Below are 24,201 nucleotides of genomic sequence, written 5' to 3' on the forward strand. Positions count from 1 at the left end.
TTTAAGAGGGAGTTAGCTACGGCCCTTGTGGCTAAAGGGATCAGGGGGTGTGGAGAGAAAGCAGGTACAGGGTTCTGAGTTGGAAGATCAGCCATGATCATACTGAATGCAGTGCAGGCTCGAAGGGCCGAATGGCCTACTCCTGCACCTATTTTCTATGTTTTACTGCCCTCTACCGTGCCTATTATCCTGTTTATTATTTATTGTAATGCCCACACTGCTTTTGTGCACTTTACACAGTCTGTAGTTTATTTGTTACGTAGTTTAGTCCAGTTTTTGCACTGTGTCATGTAGCACCACGGTCCTAAAAAACCATGGTCTCGTTTTCACTGTGCACTGCACCAGCAGTTATGGTCGAAATGACAAGAAAAGGTGACCTAACTTGGACTTTAACCCGCATCAGAACCATTGGACATGACGGCGCAGAAGCAGGTCTCTCTGGGCTGTGCAGAACCATTTTCCTCCCCGACCAGCCCGCCCTGCAAGCACCCGGAGGGTCTCCAGGTCTCAGGGGCAGACAGGAGGCGGCGGACGGTCGCCCCAGCCCACCGGGGGAAACTTTAAAAACTTGGCCAACAAACTCCAGACTCCCGCCCCCACCCCACCAGACACCGATTCGCTGACGGGCCTGTCGATCAAAGAGACGCCGGGGACGGGCGGCGCCGTCATGCGCGACAGGGGGGAGGGAGCTGAGGAAGAAAGCGGCGGATGCCAATTGGAGAACCCCCGCCGTCAGTCCAGCAGGAGGCGAACGTTCAATGGCCGCCCGCTGACAATGGGCTGGGAGGGGGCGCACGGCGAATACCGGCGTCGCCATTGGATGCAGGGCACGTCAGTTAAAGAGGAGGGCGGAATGGTGCTGCTGCCAAGCCGACGGATTGGCCGTCAGAGACATGAGCGGGCGCGACGCTAATGCCCGGAGCTCGAGTCCATCAGAGAAGGAAGCGCTGATTGGGGCGGCCGGCCGTCCGTCAGCACGTCCGGCGCCTCCAATTGGTGCAGAGGGCCAGATGGGGCGGCAGCGGGACACGCGTCAGGAGGCCGAGCAGGATCCCCGGGCTCGCGTAGAAGACGGAGAAGGGAAGCAGGAACAGCAGGACAGGCGGCCGGGCCGGCAGGTAACGGGAGAGGCTGGGCCGGTGGAGCGATGCACGGGGCTGCAGAGAGCGACGGGGAGAGCCCCCGCGGTCAGGACGGGCACAGCCGGTGTCGCCGCTGTCTTTCCCCATGTAAACATGTCACGCTGCTGCAATACCGCTCCCGGCCACCGGGGCGGCGCGGTGGAGCCACTGAGGGAAGCTCCCTCCATCCGGGAGGGAATCTCACTCCGCACACTCCGGGGTCAGACACAGAGTGAATCTCCCTCCTCACCGTCCCATCACACACTCCCGGGGTCAGACACAGAGTGAATCTCCCTCCTCACCGTCCCATCACACACTCCCGGGGTCAGACACAGAGTGAATCTCCCTCCGCACCATCCCATCACACACTCCCGGGGTCAGACACAGAGTGAATCTCCCTCCTCACCGTCCCATCACACACTCCCGGGGTCAGACACAGAGTGAATCTCCCTCCTCACCGTCCCATCACACACTCCCGGGGTCAGACACAGAGTGAATCTCCCTCCACACTGTCCCATCACACACTCCCGGGGTCAGACACAGAGTGAATCTCCCTCCTCACCGTCCCATCACACACTCCCGGGGTCAGACACAGAGTGAATCTCCCTCCACACCGTCCCATCACACACTCCCGGGGTCAGACACACAGTGAATCTCCCTCCACACCGTCCCTTCACACACTCCCGGGGTCAGACACACAGTGAATCTCCCTCCCCACCGTCCCATCACACACTCCGGGGTCAGACACAGAGTGAATCTCCCTCCTCACCGTCCCATCACACACTCCCGGGGTCAGACACAGAGTGAATCTCCCTCCTCACCGTCCCATCACACACTCCCGGGGTCAGACACAGAGTGAATCTCCCTCCACACTGTCCCATCACACACTCCCGGGGTCAGACACAGAGTGAATCTCCCTCCACACTGTCCCATCACACACTCCCGGGGTCAGACACAGAGTGAATCTCCCTCCACACTGTCCCATCACACACTCCCGGGGTCAGACACAGAGTGAATCTCCCTCCACACCGTCCCATCACACACTCCCGGGTAGAGACACAGAGTGAATCTCCCTCCACACCGTCCCATCACACACTCCCAGGGTCAGACACAGATTGAATCTCCCTCCACCCCGTCCCCTCACACACTCCCGGGGTCAGACACAGAGTGAATCTCCCTCCACACCGTCCCATCACACACTCCCGGGTAGAGACACAGAGGGAATCTCCCTCCACACCGTCCCATCACACACTCTCGGGGTCAGACAGAGTGAATCTCCCTCCACACCGTCCCATCACACACTCCCGGGGTCAGACACAGAGTGAATCTCCCTCCACACCGTCCCATCACACACTCCCGGGGTCAGACACAGAGTGAATCTCCCTCCACACCGTCCCATCACACACTCCCGGGGTCAGACACAGAGTGAATCTCCCTCCACACCGTCCTATCTCACACTCCCGGGGTCAGACACAGAGTGAATCTCCCTCCACACCGTCCCATCACACTCTCCCGGGGTCAGACACAGAGTGAATCTCCCTCCACACCGTCCCCTCACACACTCCCGGGGTCAGACACAGAGTGAATCTCCCTCCACACCGTCCCATCACACACTCCCGGGGTCAGACACAGAGTGAATCTCCCTCCTCACCGTCCCATCACACACTCCCGGGGTCAGACACAGAGTGAATCTCCCTCCACACCGTCCCATCACACACTCCCGGCGTAAGACACAGAGTGAATCTCCCTCCACACCGTCCCATCACACACTCCCATGGTCAGACACAGAGTGAATCTCCCTCCTCACCGTCCCATCACACACTCCCGGGGTCAGACACAGAGTGAATCTCCCTCCACACCGTCCCATCACACACTCCCGGGGTCAGACACAGTGTGAATCTCCCTCCACACCGTCCCATCACTCACTCCCGGGGTAAGACACAGAGTGAATCTCCCTCCACACCGTCCCATCACACACTCCCATGGTCAGACACAGAGTGAATCTCCCTCCACACCGTCCCATCACACACTCCCATGGTCAGACACAGAGTGAATCTCCCTCCACACCGTCCCATCACACACTCCCGGGGTCAGACACAGAGTGAATCTCCCTCCACACCGTCCCATCACACACTCCCGTGGTCAGACACAGAGTGAATCTCCCATCACACACTCCCGGGGTCAGACACAGTGAATCTCCCTCCTCACCGTCCCATCACACACTCCCGGGGTCAGACACAGAGTGAATCTCCCTCCACACTGTCCCATCACACACTCCCAGGGTCAGACACAGAGTGAATCTCCCTCTGCACCGTCCCATCACACACTCCTGGGGTCAGACACAGAGTGAATCTCCCTCCACCCCATCCCATCACTTACTCCCGGGGTCAGACACACAGTGAATCTCCCTCGGCACCGTCCCATCACACACTCCCGGGGTCAGACACAGAGTGAATCTCCCTCCGTACACTCCCGGGGTCAGACACTGAGTGAATTTCACACCAGTCAGTCCCATCAGACACTGCCGGAGTCAGACACTGAAAGAAACTCCCTCCACACCGTCCCATCACACACTCCCAAGGTCAGACACAGAATGAATCTCCCTCTTCACCGTCCCATCACACACTCCCGGGGTCAGACAGAGAGTGGAGCTGTTCTGATTGCGCTGGGAGAAATCGGGGAAAAACTACTTTCTGAAGGTCTTGAATGGCTTGGAAATTGGTTTCCAACGTCCCTTGAACTTCTAAGTGAGCGGCTGGTTTAGAGTGGAAGCTTCGTTTGGAGTTTTTCTGCTAGTTTGGACGGGGTTCGTTTACGGCTTCGAACTGCGTAGCACTCTGCTGTGGCGGCTGGCAACTCGCCGTGAGGCAGTTTCGCTCCCAAAACCGGAGGCAAACGACGTTGTTTGTCCCCACTGACATCGGGGCAACCTCCTTCCATCTCTATCGTCGGGATTCTCGTTCGGTGTTGGAGCCGAACCGTCGTTTGGGACGTCTCGACCTCTCACGGCCTGGAAGTTTCTACAGGACTAACGGAGCCTTTCCTGGCGTTGGAATTTCTGGCACGGAGCCAGCAAGGTACCGTCGAGTACAAACTTTTCCCGCCAGTTACTCAACTCACTCCGAGACTTTATAACCAGCACCACCGTATCATTCTCGGTTCGGACACACAAGTAACATGCCGGACCAGTCTACAGGGAGTCGCAGGCCTGCGGGGAGTTATGCAAAGGCGGCTGCCTCTCCGGCCTCGGACAACGCCCTGTTTCGGGCGGTGAAAGTTGAACGCGGGGTGCAATGTATTTTGCGAACTGGAACTACCCTGGAAAAGTGCGCGGAGGCCATGGAGGACTTGTTGGGGAGAGATGGTGTTTTGGCCGCTGAGAAGGAGTTCGGGAAGGCGGTGTTTTACCTGAGGAATGATGAGTTGGTGTATCGGGCCCTCAGTAGGGGGATCACGGTGGAGAACATCTTTTTACAGATGGAGCTAGTGACAGCTCCCACACAACGCATCGTCCTCGGTCACGTACAGCCTTTCATCCCCAACGAGGACCTGCTTCCCGCATTGGCCCGCTTGGGGCAAGTACGGTCAGAGATAACTGCCATCAGGCACAAATTTAAGAGACGCACCCTCCGAACCGTAATCTCTTTCCGGCGACAGGTATTCATGAAACTGGAAAGGGAGGACGAAGTTGAGGGCCGGTTTACTGTCCGGCACGGGGGGGGTGGATTATCAGGTGTATTGGAGCTCTGAGCGCCCACGGTGCCATGCGTGTGGGGAGGTGGGGCACTTTCGGAGGGACTGTCCTAGCACCCGAAAACCCAGAGAGTCCACTTCGGGAACCAGTGCCCCAGCTACCTCTGCCCCTGATCCCACCCCTGCTCCAACACCTGTGCCGACCCCTGCTCCTGCCCCTGACCCTGTCTCTAACCCTGCCCCTATTCCTACGTCTGCTCCTACCCCTGTGGTTCAGGCGGGTGATCCTGGGGCTACGTGTGGGGAGGTTCAGGCGAGGGACGGGGTGGAGTCCGAGCGGGGCAAGAAAGCGAGGAAGAAGTCGAAACACGTGAAGAAGTCGGCCCCCGAGACTGCAGAGCTCACGCCCATTTGCCCTGAGGTGGAGGGGGAGACTCGGGGAAGCGTACGGTTGGACGTGGCGATAGGAGCGGAGAGTACCGCGCTGTCGGTGAATTCCGCACCTGTGTGCTCCTCCGGCTTGAAGAGGAGATGGGATTGTTCCCCCAAGAGGGCAGAGAATGCAGATGAGGGGGAGTCCCAGAAAGGGGTGGGGATCCGGGTGGGAGTTGCGTCTAACCCTGAATCCCCAGATGTAGACACCAGTCCTGGGGTGGGTGGTGTGGTTGTGCATGAAGCTAGTGCTGGGCCTGTCTGCATGCCTAAAACAGACCTGGAGCCCTCCACCCAGGACTTAGCAGTCAGCGCCTCCCTGGAGGCAAATGTATTAAATAGTACAGGTGGAGAGGAGACCAGGCTCTCTCACAGTCAGCATCAGGCTGCCAGTGAATCCATTGGGCCAGAGCTGCTGGGGTCCCCTTCATGCCTGTCTCCTGGGGAGGGTGATGTAACCTGCATGCCGACCCCATCAACTAATGGCCTGCAGGGAGTCCCTTGGGATTTTCCCTCCATCGTCGCAACTGTGGGTAAGACTGCTGCGACGGTGGAGCGGGAAGGTATGGGGGAGGTACCCACTGTGCAGTGTAGGTTACAGGGGCAGCCACCTTATACACCACCTGAGGAGGACGGTGGGGGATCTGTCTGCAGTGAGGGGTTGGAGGGGGATTCATTTGACAGCGAGACAATGGACATCCTCACCCCTCCAGAGAAGTCCCCATTGATACCTGTGGAGGAGATCAGAGAGTTTATTCACTCCTCCGTTGGTGCAAAGCATCGGCCTAAACTAGCCTCGCTTCGCTGGCCTAGCATGCCGAGGCTGGTGAAGTCCCTGAGGGTCATCCTCAGACGGAAGGGGAAGGGGAAGAGGAATGCTGTGTCAGGGAATGACAGGCGGCAGCTGAAATCCTTCCTGGATGACCTGGTGCGGGACATCAGGATGAAAAGCAGCCTCGCTCCTTCGGGAGATGGTGGGTCACAGGGTAGCGATGGTAGCAGTCGGGCCCAGAAAGCAAAGGATATTCTCGGTTTTCTTCGGGAGAGTGCGGCTGAGGGCGCCATCGCTCTCAGTGGGAAGGGGACTGGTGCTGAGGCCTAGTGTGCTTCCGACATGAAGCTTACCATAGCTAGTCTCAATGTAAATGGTAGCAGGGGCTCTCTCCGCAGATATAACAATCTCTCAGTCCTCAGGGACGGGAGATACGCGGTGAGTTTCCTGCAGGAAACCCATACCACCCCGGGGGACGAGTCCGCTTGGCTCCTGGAGTGGCAGGGCGGGGTCTACATGAGTCACCTTAGCTCCAACTCTAGTGGGGTGGCGATCCTGTTGGCCCCAACCTTCCGGCCAGAAATCGTAGGAGTCCAAGATGTTGTGCCCGGCCGTCTGCTCCACCCGGCTGTGCGCCTGGATGGTGTACCGTTACATTTTATCAACGTGTACGCTCCGAGGCGTGGGGTGATGCAGACGCGCCTATTCTGTCAGCTGTCCACCTTGCGGAGTTCCATCGACCCGGGGGACTGCGTCGTCCTCGGGGGAGACTTCAACTGTACCCTCGAGGTGGAGGACCGCTCGGGCCTCCAACGCGACCCGGCATCAGCGAAAAAGTTAAAGGAGCTAGTCGGCTCCTTTGACTTGGTGGACAGCTGGCGGAATCTTCACCCCGACTCTAGCGCCTTCTCCAGAAGATCGAGAGAGGGGGGTTCCCGGATAGACCGCCTGTATATCTCTCGGGCTTATGTCTCCCGCTTGTCGGCTTCCTCCATGTGGCTGGTGTCGTGCTCGGATCATCACCTTGTGTGGATGGAATTTACTCCTCTGCACCCTCAGGTGGGATCCGGGTATTGGCACTTTAACAACCGGCTGCTGGAGGACAGCCGATTCCGGGATTCATTCCGAGTGTTCTGGGCCGCCTGGAGAGAGAGACGGAGAGAGTTCTGCTCCCTACGGCTGTGGTGGGATGTGGGCAAGGCCCACATCCGGTTTTTATGTCGGGAGTACACTAGGGGGTCGACAAAGAGGCGGGACTCTGAGATTGAGCGGCTTGAGAGAGCGTTGCTTGACCTGGAGACCCGTCTTGGTTCGACCGGTGGAGACCATCAAACGTGGCAGGAATACCAGGAGAAGAAGGACGCACTCAGGAATCTGCAGCTTCAGCAGTCCCGAGGTGCGTATGTGAGGTCGCGGATCCAAATGCTGCAAGATTTGGACCGCGGCTCACCCTTCTTCTACTCGTTGGAGAAGTGGCGGGGAGTTCAAAAGCAGCTGGTGGAGCTACTGGCTGCTGATGGCTCCTCCATCACGGATCCTGACGAAATTATCGAAGAAGTCCGCATTTTCTATCGGTCCTTATTCTCACCGGATCCGTCAAATGCGGGGGCGTGCAGTGAGGTCTGGGAAGATTTGCCAAAGGTCAGCCCTGATGACGCAGCGCGTCTGGACGCCTCCCTGACTGGGGAGGAGCTGTCTGCTGCCCTTCGGCAACTCCGGAGGGGTAAATCCCCTGGCTTAGATGGTCTGAGTGTGGAGTTTTATCAGGCTTTTTGGGATGTCCTGGGGGTCGATTACAGCCTTGTTCTAGGGGAGAGCCTAGCCACCGGGGAATTGCCCCTCTCATGGCGGAGAGCTGTCGTGGTCCTGCTGCCCAAGAAGGGAGACCTTCGCCTGCTAAAGAACTGGCGCCCGGTCTCCCCCTTGTGCGCGGACTACAAGATCTTCGCCCGGGCAATGGCCAACCGTCTTGGTTCAGTACTGAGACAGGTGATTCATCCTGACCAATCTTACACAGTCCCGGGCCGGTCCATCCAGGACAATGTCCACCTAGTACGGGACCTGATCCACCTGTACCAGGAGACTGGGACCCCGGCAGCGTTTCTTTCTCTTGACCAGGAGAAGGCGTTTGACCGGGTAGACCACAGTTTCCTGGTGGGCACTCTGCAGGCCTTTGGGCTCGGACCACACTTTGTGGCCCGAGTTCGGCTCCTCTACTCTGCCGCAGAGTGCCTTGTTAAGGTCAATGGATCACTGGCAGCACCCATTCCCTTCAGGAGAGGAGTGCGTCAGGGATGCCCCATGTCCGGTCAATTGTACGCGATCTGTGTCGAGCCATTCCTGAGCCTCCTACGGCGAAGGCTGACAGGTCTGGTTCTGCGTGAACCGGACATGGAGGTCGTCCTCTCGGCCTACGCCGATGATGTACTCCTCATGATGACAGATCCCAATTACCTGCGGAGGATGCGCGAGTGCCAAGACATTTTCTCGGCAGCATCCTCCGCCAGGATCAACTGGGCGAAATGTTCCGGACTCTTAGTGGGTCAGTGGCAGGTGGACTCCCTGCCGGAGGAGATGAGAGCTTTTGAGTGGAGTACTCGGCGTCTCCTCTATCTGGGAGTCTATCTGAGTCCTTCTGGGGAGACCTGGCTGGCGAACTGGCAGGACCTGGAGATGAAAGTCATGGCCCGGCTGGGGCACTGGTCAGGCCTTCTCAGGGTGCTTTCCTATCGAGGCAGGGTGGTGGTCATAAACCAGCTGGTGGCCTCCCTGTTGTGGTATCGGATGGTCACCTTGGCCCCTCCTGCCCCGTTTGTTGCAAGACTGCAGAGGAAATTAGTGGACTTCTTCTGGGGCAACAGGAAACACTGGGTCTCTGCAGCGGTCTTGAGTCTCCCAGTGAGAGAGGGCGGACAGTCGCTGGTGTGCGTCCGAACGCAGCTGGCGGCTCTCCGCCTCAGGACTCTGCAGAGATTCCTGTACGCCGAGCACCCTCCCAGGTGGCACGTGTTGGCGACTTTCTTCCTCCGGAGGGGCTGCTGTCTTCATGAAGACATGCGGCTACCACCGGCGGGTGTCAGCCGTACTGCTTTGCGGAGTCTGCCCGGCTTCTATCAGGACCTACTGAGAGTCTGGAACATGGTCGCCTCAGGCCGGGAATCCCCTCCTCAGGCGGAGGGCGGGGTCCTGGCCGGCCCTTGCCCTACCTCAGTGGCTGTCGGTGCGGCTCAGTTGTGTGGACCGACTCAGGCCGAGCTGCTGGTCGGGCCCAGACCCCGCAATCTTCTCCGGGAGCCGTGTCCACACAACTTGAGCCGTCTCTCATCGATACCCACAGTCCCATTCAGGGATGCAAGTAGGAGCTATCTGTATGGGCTGCTACTCCACATCCTCCACTTCCTTGCTCTTGTACACCGTCCCGACACGCCATGGCGGTCGGTCCTTCCACCCGGAGGTGAGGAGGGTCCCCACTGGAAGTCCCTTTACGCCGGGGTTCTTCCCATGCACCCGGGGGATCTCGGCTGGAGGGTACTGCATAGGGCAGTGCCCTGCAATAAGTTTTTCAGTTTGTACATGGACTTCCCACCCGCATGCCACTTCTGCGGGCTGGAGGAGACCGTGTACCACATGTACATGGAGTGTGTGAGGCTGCAGCCTCTTTTTGCATATTTGCGTGGGCTGCTTCTCGCCTTCTGGCTGCATTTTAGTCCCACCCTGTTTATATATGGTCATCCAGTAAGGAAGGGGGCATGGAGGGATGAGGATGTCCTAGTCAACTTGCTCCTGGGGCTGGCGAAATCCGCCATCTGTGGGTCTTGGAAACAGGTGGCGGGAGGATCTCCCCGGGCAGACTGCCTGGCAATGTTCAGGGGGTATGTTCGTGCCCGGGTAACTATTGAAAAAGAACACGCGCAGTCCACAGCGGCCTTGGAGGAGTTTCGAGACCGTTGGGCTCCGCGGGGTGTAAATGCCATCGTGGATAGGGATGGCAACATTCTGGTGTAATGTCTATTGTCTATTTGTAGTGCAGTAATTGTGTTTGCCACTGTTTTGTATATATTGTATAGCACCAAAGTTTGTAATAAAGGATTTTGTAATAAAAAAAAGGGGGTCAGACACAGAGTGAATCTCCCTCCGCACCGTCACATCACACACTCCCGGGGTCAGACACAGAGTGAATCTCCCTCCGTACTGTCCCATCACACACTCCCGGGGTCAGACACAGAGTGAATCTCCCTCCGCACCGTCCCATCACACACTCCCGGGGTCAGACACAGAGTGAATCTCCATCCACACCGTCCCATCACACACTCCCGGGGTCAGACACAGAGTGAATCTCCCTCCGCACCGTCCCATCACACACTCCCGGGGTCAGACACAGAGTGAATCTCCCTCCACACCGTCCCATCACACACTCCCGGGGTCAGACACAGAGTGAACCTACCTCCGCACCGTCCCATCACACACTCCCGGGGTCAGACACAGAGTGAATCTCCCTCCTCACCGTCCCATCACACACTCCCGGGGTCAGACACAGAGTGAATCTCCCTCCACACCGTCCCCTCACACACTCCCGGGGTCAGACACAGAGTGAATCACCACCCACACCGTCCCATCACACACTCCCGGGGTCAGACACAGAGTGAATCTCCCTCCACACCGTCACATCACACACTCCCGGGGTCAGACACAGAGTGAATCTCCCTCCACACCGTCCCCTCACACACTCCCGGGGTCAGACACAGAGTGAATCACCACCCACACCGTCCCATCACACACTCCCGGGGTCAGACACAGAGTGAATCTCCCTCCACACCGTCACATCACACACTCCCGGGGTCAGACACAGAGTGAATCTCCCTCCACACCATCCCATCACACACTCCCGGGGTCAGACAGAGAGTGAATCTCCCTCCACACCGTCCCATCACGCACTCCCGGGGTCAGACAGAGAGTGAATCTCCCTCCACACCGTCCCATCACACACTCCCGGGGTCAGACACAGAGTGAATCTCCCTCCCCACCGTCCCATCGCACACTCCCGGGGTCAGACACAGAGTGAATCTCCCTCCCCACCGTCCCATCACACACTCCCGGGGTCAGACACAGAGTGAATCTCCCTCCACACCGTCCCATCACACACTCCCGGGGTCAGACACAGAGTGAATCTCCCTCCACACCGTCCCATCACACACTCCCGGGGTCAGACACAGAGTGAATCTCCCTCCACACCGTCTCATCACACACTCCCGGGGTCAGACACAGAGTGAATCTCCCTCCACACCGTCCCATCACACACACCCGGGGTCAGATACAGAGTGAATCTCCCTCACACCGTCCCATCACATGCTCTGAATGGATGGAGGGAGAGAGCTGGAGGTGGTAGTGAGGGAAATGGAGAGGGTGAAGCTAATTCTCTTGAAATTCCGTTTTATCCCCAGCACCTCTCCCTACCCCTCTACCCCGTCCCCCCACCCCTACAGCTGAGGCCATGGCGATGAGGGATTTGGTGGAGCCGGAATGTGGGGGCTCGAACCCCCTCGTCAAACTCACCAGCCACTTCACCCAGGACAAGGCGCTGAGGCAAGAGGGGCTCGGCGAGACAGGCTGGTCCAAGAGCCTGGGCAGGACAGACGTGAGTCTCCCCTCTCACCTTCCCATCCCCCTCCCGTCTCCCTTCCCTTCTCTCTCCCCAATCTCTCCCTCTCTCTTTCACCCGTTTCTCACGTTCTTCTCACCCGCTTCTCCCCCTCTCTCTCCCCTCTCCCCTCTCCCCCTTTCTCCACCCGCTCTCTCCTCCCTCTCTCTCCTCTCTCTCTGCCCTCTCTCACCCTTTCACCCTTCTCCCTCTCCCCTTCTCCCCTCTCCTCTCCCCTCCCCTCCCCTCTGCCTGTCCCCCTTCTCACACCCTCTCCCTCTCTCTCCACTCTCTCCCCACTCCCCCAATATCACCCTTCCCCTCTCACCTCCTCCCCATCTCTCCCCCCTTTCCACCCCCCTCTCTCCCCTCTCTCCACCCTCTCTCGTCTCTCTGACCCTCTTTCACCCTTCTCTCTCCCTCTCTACCCTCTCTCTCTCTCTCTCTCCCCCCCTCAATCTCTCCCCTCTTCCCCTCTCACCTTCTTCTCTCCATCTCCCCCCCCTGTCCACCCCCTCTATCTCCCCTCTCTCCTCCCACTCTCTCTCGTCTCTCTCTCTCGTCTCTCTGACCCTTTCACCCCCTCCCCCCCCTCTCTCCCCACATTTGAGGTGGAGTCTCTGACCCATTCTGCTTCCCTTCCAGATCCCTCAGACAGCGGAGCATGTGACGGAGGAAGAGGTGAGTGTGGGGATCCCTGGCCCTCCCCTCCATCCCGATTCGTCACCCCCGACCCTCTCCCTCACGGGACGGTCTGACCGGCTGACACTGACCATCTCCCTCACCCCCCCCCAGCTGGTCTCGGAGTTCCTCGGTCACAGTCACGGACCCCTGCTCTCCCGGGCCGATTCGTCCCCCCCGACCCTCTCCCTCACGGGACGGTCTAACCTGCTGACACTGACCATCTCCCTCACCCCCCCCAGCTGGTCTCGGAGTTCCTCCGTCACAGTCACAGACCCCTGCTCTCCCGGGCCGATTCGTCCCCCCCAACCCTCTCCCTCACGGGACGGTCTAACCGGCTGACACTGACCATCTCCCTCACCCCCTCCCCAGCTGGTCTCGGAGTTCCTCGGTCACAGTCAGGAACCCCTGCTCTCCCGGGCTGACTCGTCCCCCCCCGACCCTCTCCCTCACGGGACGGTCTAACCGGCTGACACTGACCATCTCCCTCACCCCCCCCCAGCCGGTCTCGGAGTTCCTCCGTCACAGTCACGGACCCCTGCTCTCCCGGGCCGATTCGTCCCCCCCCCGACCCTCTCCCTCACGGGACGGTCTAACCGGCTGACACTGACCATCCCCCTCACCCACCCCAGCTGGTCTCGGAGTTCCTCGGTCACAGTCACGGACCCCTGCTCTCCCGGGCTGATTCGTCCCCCCCGACCCTCTCCCTCACGGGACGGTCTGACCGGCTGACACTGACCATCTCCCTCACCCCCCCCCCAGCTGGTCTCGGAGTTCCTCGGTCACAGTCAGGAACCCCTGCTCTCCCGGGTCGATTCGTCCCCCCCCGGCCCTCTCCCTCACGGGACGGTCTGACCGGCTGACACTGACCATCTCCCTCACCGTCCCCAGCTGGTCTCGGAGTTCCTCGGTCACAGTCACGGACCCCTGCTCTCCCGGGCTGATTCGTCCCCCCCGACCCTCTCCCTCACGGGACGGTCTGACCGGCTGACACTGACCATCTCCCTCACCCCCCCCAGCTGGTCTCGGAGTTCCTCGGTCACAGTCACGGACCCCTGCTCTCCCGGGCCGATTCGTCCCCCCCGACCCTCTCCCTCACGGGACGGTCTAACCGGCTGACACTGACCATCTCCCTCACCCCCCCCAGCTGGTCTCGGAGTTCCTCGGTCACAGTCACGGACCCCTGGTCTCCCGGGCTGATTCGTCCCCCCCGACCCTCTCCCTCACGGGACGGTCTGACCAGCTGACACTGACCATCTCCCTCACCGTCCCCAGCTGGTCTCGGAGTTCCTCGGGGACAGTAACGGACCCCTGCTCTCCCGGGCCGACTCGTCCCCCCCGACCCTCTCCCTCACGGGACGGTCTGACCGGCTGACACTGACCATCTCCCTCACCCCCCCCCCCAGCCGGTCTCGGAGTTCCTCGGTCACAGTAACGGACCCCTGCTCTCCCGGGCCGATTCGTCCCCCCCGACCCTCTCCCTCACGGGACGGTCTGACCGGCTGACACTGACCATCTCCCTCACCCCCTCCCCAGCTGGTCTCGGAGTTCCTCGGTCACAGTAACGGACCCCTGCTCTCCCGGGCCGATTCGTCCCCCCCGACCCTCTCCCTCACGGGACGGTCTGACCGGCTGACACTGACCATCTCCCTCACCGTCCCCAGCTGGTCTCGGAGTTCCTCGGTCACAGTCACGGACCCCTGCTCTCCCGGGCCGATTCGTCCCCCCCGACCCTCTCCCTCACGGGACGGTCTGACCGGCTGACACTGACCATCTCCCTCACCCCCCCCAGCTGGTCTCGGAGTTCCTCGGTCACAGTCACGGACCCCTGCTCTCCCGGGCCGATTCGTCCCCCCCGACCCTCTCCCTCACGGGACGGTCTAACCGGCTGACACTGACCATCTCCCTCACCCCCCCCAGCTGGTCTCGGAGTTCCTCGGTCACAGTCACGGACCCCTGGTCTCCCGGGCTGATTCGTCCCCCCCGACCCTCTCCCTCACGGGACGGTCTGACCGGCTGACACTGACCATCTCCCTCACCGTCCCCAGCCGGTCTCGGAGTTCCTCGGGGACAGTCACGGACCCCTGCTCTCCCGGGCCGATTCGTCCCCCCGACCCTCTCTCTCACGGGACGGTCTGACCGGCTGACACTGACCATCTCCCTCACGCCCCCCCAGCCGGTCTCGGAGTTCCTCGGTCACAGTCACGGACCCCTGGTCTCCCGGGCCGACTCGTCCCCCCCGACCCTCTCCCTCACGGGACGGTCTGACCGGCTGACACTGACCATCTCCCTCACCCCCCCCAGCTGGTCTCGGAGTTCCTCGGTCACAGTCACGGACCCCTGCTCTCCCGGGCCGATTCATCCCCCCGACCCTCTCCCTCACGGGACGGTCTGACCGGCTGACACTGACCATCTCCCTCACCCCCCCCAGCCGGTCTCGTAGTTCCTCGGTCACAGTAACGGACCCCTGCTCTCCCGGGCCGATTCGTCCCCCCCGACCCTCTCCCTCACGGGACGGTCTGACCGGCTGACACTGACCATCTCCCTCACCCCCCCCAGCTGGTCTCGGAGTTCCTCGGTCACAGTCACGGACCCCTGCTCTCCCGGGCTGACTCGTCCCCCCCCGACCCTCTCCCTCACGGGACGGTCTAACCGGCTGACACTGACCATCTCCCTCACCCCCCCCAGCTGGTCTCGGAGTTCCTCGGTCACAGTCACGGACCCCTGCTCTCCCGGGCTGACTCGTCCCCCCCGACCCTCTCCCTCACGGGACGGTCTGACCGGCTGACACTGACCATCTCCCTCACCCCCCCCCCAGCCGGTCTCGGAGTTCCTCGGTCACAGTCATGGACCCCTGCTCTCCCGGGCCGATTCGTCCCCCCCGACCCTCTCCCTCACGGGACGGTCTAACCTGCTGACACTGACCATCTCCCTCACACCCCCCAGCTGGTCTCGGAGTTCCTCGGTCACAGACACGGACCCCTGCTCTCCCGGGCCGACTCGTCCCCCCCGACCCTCTCCCTCACGGGACGGTCTGACCGGCTGACACTGACCATCTCCCTCACCCCCCCCAGCTGGTCTCGGAGTTCCTCGGTCACAGTCACGGACCCCTGGTCTCCCGGGCCGACTCGTTCCCCCCCGACCCTCTCCCTCACGGGACGGTCTGACCGGCTGACACTGACCATCTCACTCACCCCCCCCAGCTGGTCTCGGAGTTCCTCCGTCACAGTCACGGACCCCTGCTCTCCCGGGCCGATTCGTCCCCCCCGACCCTCTCCCTCACGGGACGGTCTAACCGGCTGACACTGACCATCTCCCTCACCCCCCCCAGCTGGTCTCGGAGTTCCTCCGTCACAGTCACGGACCCCTGCTCTCCCGGGCCGATTCGTCCCCCCCGACCCTCTCCCTCACGGGACGGTCTAACCGGCTGACACTGACCATCTCCCTCACCCCCCCCAGCTGGTCTCGGAGTTCCTCCGTCACAGTCACGGACCCCTGCTCTCCCGGGCCGATTCGTCACCCCCGACCCTCTCCCTCACGGGACGGTCTAACCTGCTGACACTGACCATCTCCCTCACACCCCCCAGCTGGTCTCGGAGTTCCTCGGTCACAGTCAGGAACCCCTGCTCTCCCGGGCCAATTCGTCCCCCCCGACCCTCTCCCTCACGGGACGGTCTGACCGGCTGACACTGACCATCTCCCTCACCCCCCCCAGCTGGTCTCGGAGTTCCTCGGTCACAGTCAGGAACCCCTGCTCTCCCGGGCCGATTCGTCCCCCCCGACCCTCTCTCTCACGGGACGGTCTGACCGGCTGACACTGACCATCTCCCTCACCGTCCCCAGCTGGTCTCGGAGTTCCTCGGTCACAGTCACGGACCCCTGCTCTCCCGGGCCGATTCGTCCCCCCGACCCTCTCCCTCACGGGACGGTCTGACCGGCTGACACTGACCATCTCCCTCACCGTCCCCAGCTGGTCTCGGAGTTCCTCGGTCACAGTCATGGACCCCTGCTCTCCCGGGCCGATTCGTCCCCCCTGACCCTCTCCCTCACGGGACGGTCTGACCGGCTGACACTGACCATCTCCCTCACCCCCCCCCCAGCTGGTCTCGGAGTTCCTCGGTCACAGTCACGGACCCCTGCTCTCCCGGGCCGATTCGTCCCCCCGACCCTCTCCCTCACGGGACGGTCTAACCGGCTGACACTGACCATCTCCCTCACCCCCCCCAGCTGGTCTCGGAGTTCCTCCGTCACAGTCACGGACCCCTGCTCTCCCGGGCCGACTCGTCCCCCCCGACCCTCTCCCTCACGGGACGGTCTAACCGGCTGACACTGACCATCTCCCTCACCCCCCCCCAGCTGGTCTCGGAGTTCCTCCGTCACAGTCACGGACCCCTGCTCTCCCGGGCCGATTCGTCCCCCCCGACCCTCTCTCTCACGGGACGGTCTGACCGGCTGACACTGACCATCTCCCTCACCCCCCCCCCCCAGCTGGTCTCGGAGTTCCTCGGTCACAGTCACGGACCCCTGCTCTCCCGGGTCGATTCGTCCCCCCCGACCCTCTCCCTCACGGGACGGTCTAACGGGCTGACACTGACCATCCTCACCCCCCCCAGCTGGTCTCGGAGTTCCTCGGTCACAGTCACGGACCCCTGCTCTCCCGGGCCGACTCGTCCCCCCCGACCCTCTCCCTCACGGGACGGTCTGACCGGCTGACACTGACCATCTCCCTCACCCCCCCCAGCTGGTCTCGGAGTTCCTCGGTCACAGTCACGGACCCCTGCTCTCCCGGGCCGACTCGTCCCCCCCGACCCTCTCCCTCACGGGACGGTCTGACCGGCTGACACTGACCATCTCCCTCACCCCCCCCAGCTGGTCTCGGAGTTCCTCGGTCACAGTCACGGACCCCTGCTCTCCCGGGCCGATTCGTCCCCCCGACCCTCTCTCTCACGGGACGGTCTGACCGGCTGACACTGACCATCTCCCTCACGCCCCCCCAGCCGGTCTCGGAGTTCCTCGGTCACAGTCACGGACCCCTGGTCTCCCGGGCCGACTCGTCCCCCCCGACCCTCTCCCTCACGGGACGGTCTGACCGGCTGACACTGACCATCTCCCTCACCCCCCCCAGCTGGTCTCGGAGTTCCTCGGTCACAGTCACGGACCCCTGCTCTCCCGGGCCGATTCGTCCCCCCGACCCTCTCCCTCACGGGACGGTCTAACCGGCTGACACTGACCATCTCACTCACCCCCCCCAGCTGGTCTCGGAGTTCCTCCGTCACAGTCACGGACCCCTGCTCTCCCGGGCTGATTCGTCCCCCCCGACCCTCTCCCTCACGGGACGGTCTGACCGGCTGACACTGACCATCTCCCTCACCCCCCCCAGCTGGTCTCGGAGTTCCTCGGTCACAGTCACGGACCCCTGCTCTCCCGGGCCGATTCGTCCCCCCCGACCCTCTCCCTCACGGGACGGTCTGACCGGCTGACACTGACCATCTCCCTCACCCCCCCCCAGCTGGTCTCGGAGTTCCTCGGTCACAGTCACGGACCCCTGCTCTCCCGGGCCGATTCGTCCCCCCCGACCCTCTCCCTCACGGGACGGTCTGACCGGCTGACACTGACCATCTCCCTCACCCCCCCCAGCTGGTCTCGGAGTTCCTCGGTCACAGTCACGGACCCCTGCTCTCCCGGGCCGATTCGTCCCCCCCGACCCTCTCCCTCACGGGACGGTCTGACCGGCTGACACTGACCATCTCCCTCACCCCCCCCAGCTGGTCTCGGAGTTCCTTGGGGACAGTCACGGACCCCTGCTCTCCCGGGCCGCCCACACCTTCCAGATGGATGACCTGCTGGCCGAAATGCAGGAGATCGACAACTCCCGCCTTCTGCGCGCCCCCCAGCGAGGTATGGAGGCACGGCGAGGTGCTGAGAAATCGAGGGCCGGCGAGTGAGGAGTCCGATCGGAGGGTGGGCCAATGGAGAGAAGGGGCTGTGATCAGCAGGAGACCCTGGAGAGCATTGTGGAACAGAAGGACCCAGGGGTACAGGGACACCGTTCCCAGAAAGTGGTGTCACGGGTAGACGGGGACCCTGGGGAGTGTTGTGGAACAGAAGGACCCAGGGGTACAGGGACACGGTTCCCAGAATGTGGAGTCACGGGTAGACGGGGACCCTGGGGAGTGTTGTGGAACAGAAGGACCCAGGGGTACAGGGACACGGTTCCCAGAATGTGGAGTCACGGGTAGACGGGGACCCTGGGGAGTGTTGTAGAACAGAGGGACCCAGGGGTACAGGGACACGGTTCCCAGAATGTGGAGTCACGGGTAGACGGGGACCCTGGGGAGTGTTGTGGAACAGAGGGACCCAGGGGTACAGGGACACGGTTCCCTGAAAGTGGAGTCACGGGTAGACGGGGACACTGGGGAGTGTTGTAGAACAGAGGGACCCAGGGGTACAGGGACACGGTTCCCTGAAAGTGGAGTCACGGGTAGACAGGGACCCTGGGGAGTGTTGTAGAACAGAGGGACCCAGGGGTACAGGGACACTGTTCACTGAAAGTGGAGTCACGGGTAGACGGGGACACTGGGGAGTGTTGTAGAACAGAGGGACCCAGGGGTGCATGGACATGGTTTCCTGAAAGTGGAGTCACGGGTAGACGGGGACCCTGGGGAGTGTTGTAGAACAGAGGGACCCAGGGGTACAGGGACACGGTTCCCTGAAAGTGGAGTCACGGGTAGATGGGGACCCTGGGGAGTGTTGTGGATTCAGAGGGCACAGTATCAGGTGACTTGAGGGGCAACGTTTTCACCCAGAGGGTGGTCCGTCTGTGGAAGGAGCTGCCGGAGGAAGTGGTCGAGGCAGGTACATTAACGACACTCGGGCAGGGACACGGATAGGAGAGGTTTAGAGGGATACGGGTGGTCTGTCTGTGGAAGGAGCTGCCGGAGGAAGTGGTCGAGGCAGGGACATTAACGACACTCGGACAGGGACACGGATAGGAAAGGTTTGGAGGGATACGGGTGGTCCGTCTGTGGAAGGAGCTGCCGGAGGAAGTGGTCGAGGCAGGTACATTAACGACACTCGGACAGGGACACGGATAGGAAAGGTTTAGAGGGATACGGGTGGTCCGCCTGTGGAAGGAGCTGCCGGAGGAAGTGGTCGAGGCAGGTACATTAACGACACTCGGACAGGGACACGGATAGGAAAGGTTTAGAGGGATATGGGTGGTCCGTCTGTGGAAGGAGCTGCCGGAGGAAGTGGTCGAGGCAGGTACATTAACGACACTCGGACAGGGACACGGATAGGAAAGGTTTAGAGGGATACGGGTGGTCCGTCTGTGGAAGGAGCTGCCGGAGGAAGTGGTCGAGGCAGGTACATTAACGACACTCGGATAGGGACACGGATAGGAAAGGTTTGGAGGGATACGGGTGGTCCGTCTGTGGAAGGAGCTGCCGGAGGAAGTGTTCGAGGCAGGTACATTAACGACACTCGGACAGGGACACGGATAGGAAAGGTTCAGAGGGATACGGGTAGTCCGTCTGTGGAAGGAGCTGCCGGAGGAAGTGGTCGAGGCAGGTACATTAATGACACTCGGACGGGGACACAGATAGGAAAGGTTTAGAGGGATACGGGTGGTCCGTCTGTGGAAGTTGCTGCCGGAGGAAGTGGTCGAGGCAGGTACATTAACGACACTCGGACAGGGACACGGATAGGAAAGGTTTGGAGGGATACGGGTGGTCCGTCTATGAAAGGAGCTGCCGGAGGAAGTGGTCGAGGCAGGTACATTAACGACACTCGGACAGGGACACGGATAGTGAAGGCTTTGGAGGGATGCGGGAGAAACACGCAGAGGGGACCATCTGGGATTTGGATTATTGTGAGCAGGGAGTGGATGGGCAGAGTGGCCTGACTCCTTGCTCTGTGACCCTTTGCCGCCACCACCCGCAGCTCCGAATGTCGCCGACCTGGCCACCTCGGGGAAGTGGGCCGAGGAATTCCTGGCCAGCGAGACCACTGTGGACACCCCCCAGGGCTTCGCCACCACTGATTGGTCGGAGGAGTTCATCACCGAGGTGACAGGTGAGGGGACTGGGCTGGCTCACTCTGGGAGGAGAGGGATTGACCAAATGGGCTACTGGGGACAGAAGGGGATTGACCAATGGGCTGTTGGAGTGGAAGTGGATTGACCAATGTGCTATTGGGGTGGAATGGGATTAACCAATGGACTATTGGGGATGGAAGGGGATTGACCAATGTGCTGTTGGGGTGGAATGGGATTAACCAATGGACTATTGGGGATGGAAGGGGATTGACCAATGTGCTGTTGGAGTGGAAGTGGATTGACCAATGTGCTGTTGGGGTGGAAGGGGATTGACGAATCGGCTATTGGGGTGGAAGGGGATTGACCAATGGACTATTGGGGACAGATTGACCAATGGGCTATTGGGGACGGAAGGGGATTGACCAATGGGCTATTGGGGACAGATTGACGAATGGACTACTGGGGACGGAAGGGGATTGACCAATGGGCTATTGGGCACAGAAGGGGATTGACCAATGTGCTATTGGGGTGGAAGGGGATTGACCAATTGGCTATTGGGGACGGATGGTGATTGAGCAATGGGTTATTGTGGATAGAAAGGGATTGACAAATGATCTATTGTGGACAGATTGACGAATGGACTATTGGGGACGGAAGGGGATTGACCAATGGGCTGTTGGGGTGGAAGGGGATTGACCAATGGGCTATTGGGCACAGAAGTGGATCGACCAATGGGCTATTGGGGATAGAAAGGGATTGACAAATGATCTATTGTGGACAGATTGACGAATGGACTATTGGGGAGGGAAGGGGATTGACCAATGGGCTTTTGGGATGGAAGGGGATTGACCAATGGGCTATCGTGGACAGATTGACCAATGGACTATTGGGGAGGGAAGGGGATTGACCAATGGGCTTTTGTGGACAGATTGAACAATGGGCTATTGCGGACGGAAGGGGATTGACCAATGGGCTATTGCGGACGGAAGGGGATTGACCAATGGGCTATTGTGGACAGATTGTCCAATGGGCTATTGGGGACATTGACCAATGGGCTATTGGGGACGGAAGGGGATTGACCAATGGGCTATTGGGGACGGAAGGGGATTGACCAATGGACTATTGGGGACGGAAGGGGATTGACCAATGGGCTATTGGGGACGGAAGGGGATTGACCAATGGGCTATTGGGGACGGAAGGGGATTGACCAATGGGCTATTGGGGACGGAAGGGGATTGACCAATGGGCTATTGTGGACAGATTAACCATTGTGCTATTGGGGATGGAAAGGGATTGACACATCGGCTATTGTGGACAGATTGACCAATGGACTATTTGGGCACAGATTGACCAATGGGCTATTGGGCACAGAAGTGGATTGACCAATGGGCTATTGGGGACGGATGGTGATTGACCAATGGGCTATTGTGGACAGATTGACCAATGGGCTATTGGGCACAGAAGTGGATTGACCAATGGGCTATTGGGGACGGATGGTGATTGACCAATGGGCTATTGTGGACAGATTGACCAATGGGATTTTGTGGACAGATTGACCAATGGGCTATTGGGCACAGAAGTGGATTGACCAATGGGTTATTGGGGACGGAAGGGGATTCACCAATGGGCTATCGTGGACAGAATGACGAATGGACTATTGGGGACGGATGGTGATTGACCAATGGGCTATTGTGGACAGATTGACCAATGGGCTATTGGGGACGGAAGGGGATTGACCAATGGGCTATTGGGCACAGAAGTGGATTGACCAGTGTACTGTTGGGGTGGAAGGGGATTGACAAATAGGCTATTGTGGACAGAATGGACTATTGGGGACGGATGGTGATTGAGCAATGGGCTATTGTGGACAGATTGACCAATGGGCTATTGGGGACGGAAGGGGATTGACGAATAGGCTATTGTGGACAGATTGACCAATGGGCTATTGGGCACAGAAGGGGATTGACAAATCTGCTATTGGGGATGGAAAGGGATTGACCAATGGACTATTGGGGATGGAAAGGGATTGACCAATGGGCTATTGTGGACAGATTGACCAATGGGCTATTGGGGATAGAAAGGGATTGACAAATAGGCTGTTGTGGACAGATTGACGAATGGACTATTGGGGACAGAAGGGGATTGACCAATGGGTTATTGGGGACGGAAGGGGATTCACCAATGGGCTATCGTGGACAGAATGACGAATGGACTATTGGGGATGGATGGTGATTGACCAATGGGCTATTGTGGACAGATTGACCAATGGGCTATTGGGGACGGAAGGGGATTGACCAATGGGCTATTGGGGACGGAAGGGGATTGACCAATGGGCTATTGGGGTGGAAGGGGATTGACCAATGTGCTGTTGGGGTGGAAGTGGATTGACCAATGGGCTATTGGGGACGGATGGTGATTGACCAATGGGCTATTGGGGATAGAAAGGGATTGACAAATAGGCTGTTGTGGACAGATTGACGAATGGACTATTGGAGACAGAAGGGGATTGACCAATGGGTTATTGGGGACGGAAGGGGATTGACCAATGGGCTATCGTGGACAGAATGACGAATGGACTATTGGGGACGGATGGTGATTGAGCAATGGGCTATTGTGGACAGATTGACCAATGGGCTATTGTGGACAGATTGACCAATGGGCTATTGGGGACGGAAGGGGATTGACGAATAGGCTATTGTGGACATTGACCAATGGGCTATTGGGGACGGAAGGGGATTGACGAATAGGCTATTGTGGACAGATTGACCAATGGGCTATTGGGCACAGAAGGGGATTGACAAATCTGCTATTGGGGATGGAAAGGGATTGACCAATGGACTATTGTGGACGGATGGTGATTGACCAATGGACTATTGTGGACGGATGGTGATTGACCAATGGACTATTGGGGACGGAAGGGGATTGACCAATGGGCTATTGGGGACGGAAGGGGATTGACCAATGGGCTATTGGGGACGGATGGTGATTGACCAATGGGCTATTGTGGACAGATTGACCAATGGGCTATTGTGGACAGATTGACCAATGGGCTATTGGGCACAGAAGGGGATTGACAAATCTGCTATTGGGGATGGAAAGGGATTGACCAATGGACTATTGTGGACGGATGGTGATTGACCAATGGACTATTGGGGACGGAAGGGGATTGACCAATGGGCTATTGGGGACGGAAGGGGATTGACCAATGGGCTATTGGAGACGGATGGTGATTGACCAATGGGCTATTGTGGACAGATTGACCAATGGGCTATTGGGCACAGAAGTGGATTGACCAATGGGCTATTGGGCACAGAAGTGGATTGACCAATGGGCTATTGGGCACAGAAGTGGATTGACCAATGGGCTATTGGGGACGGATGGTGATTGACCAATGGGCTATTGTGGACAGATTGACCAATGGGCTATTGGGCACAGAAGGGGATTGACAAATCTGCTATTGGGGATGGAAAGGGATTGACCAATGGACTATTGTGGACGGAAGGGGATTGACCAATGGGCTATTGTGGATGGATGGTGATTGACCAATGGACTATTGGGGACGGAAGGGGATTGACCAATGGGCTATTGGGGACGGAAGGGGATTGACCAATGGGCTATTGGGGACGGATGGTGATTGACCAATGGGCTATTGTGGACAGATTGACCAATGGGCTATTGGGTACAGAAGGGGATTGACAAATCTGCTATTGGGGATGGAAAGGGATTGACCAATGGGCTATTGTGGATGGATGGGGATTGACAAATGATCTATTGTGGACAGATTGACGAATGGGCTATTGGGGATGGAAGGGTATTGAGCAATGGACTA

At 59.5% G+C, this 24,201-nt stretch overlaps 1 protein-coding gene across 1 annotated transcript in view; it reads left to right on the forward strand.

Moving 5' to 3' along the window:
• Positions 1-930: 930 nt before the first annotated feature.
• pex5 (peroxisomal biogenesis factor 5) overlaps positions 931-24,201 on the forward strand; it is a 141,439-nt gene continuing 118,168 nt past the window's right edge. Inside the window, exons 1-5 of the mRNA XM_059958433.1 lie at positions 931-1,118; positions 11,460-11,653; positions 12,302-12,337; positions 18,103-18,235; positions 20,279-20,410. Coding sequence (XP_059814416.1) covers positions 11,510-11,653; positions 12,302-12,337; positions 18,103-18,235; positions 20,279-20,410 — 445 coding nt within the window. The 5' untranslated portion in view covers positions 931-1,118; positions 11,460-11,509. The remainder of the gene's footprint in view (positions 1,119-11,459; positions 11,654-12,301; positions 12,338-18,102; positions 18,236-20,278; positions 20,411-24,201) is intronic.

This window comes from Hypanus sabinus, unplaced genomic scaffold, assembly GCF_030144855.1.
Source record: "Hypanus sabinus isolate sHypSab1 unplaced genomic scaffold, sHypSab1.hap1 scaffold_1027, whole genome shotgun sequence".
Taxonomy (NCBI): Eukaryota; Metazoa; Chordata; class Chondrichthyes; order Myliobatiformes; family Dasyatidae; genus Hypanus; species Hypanus sabinus.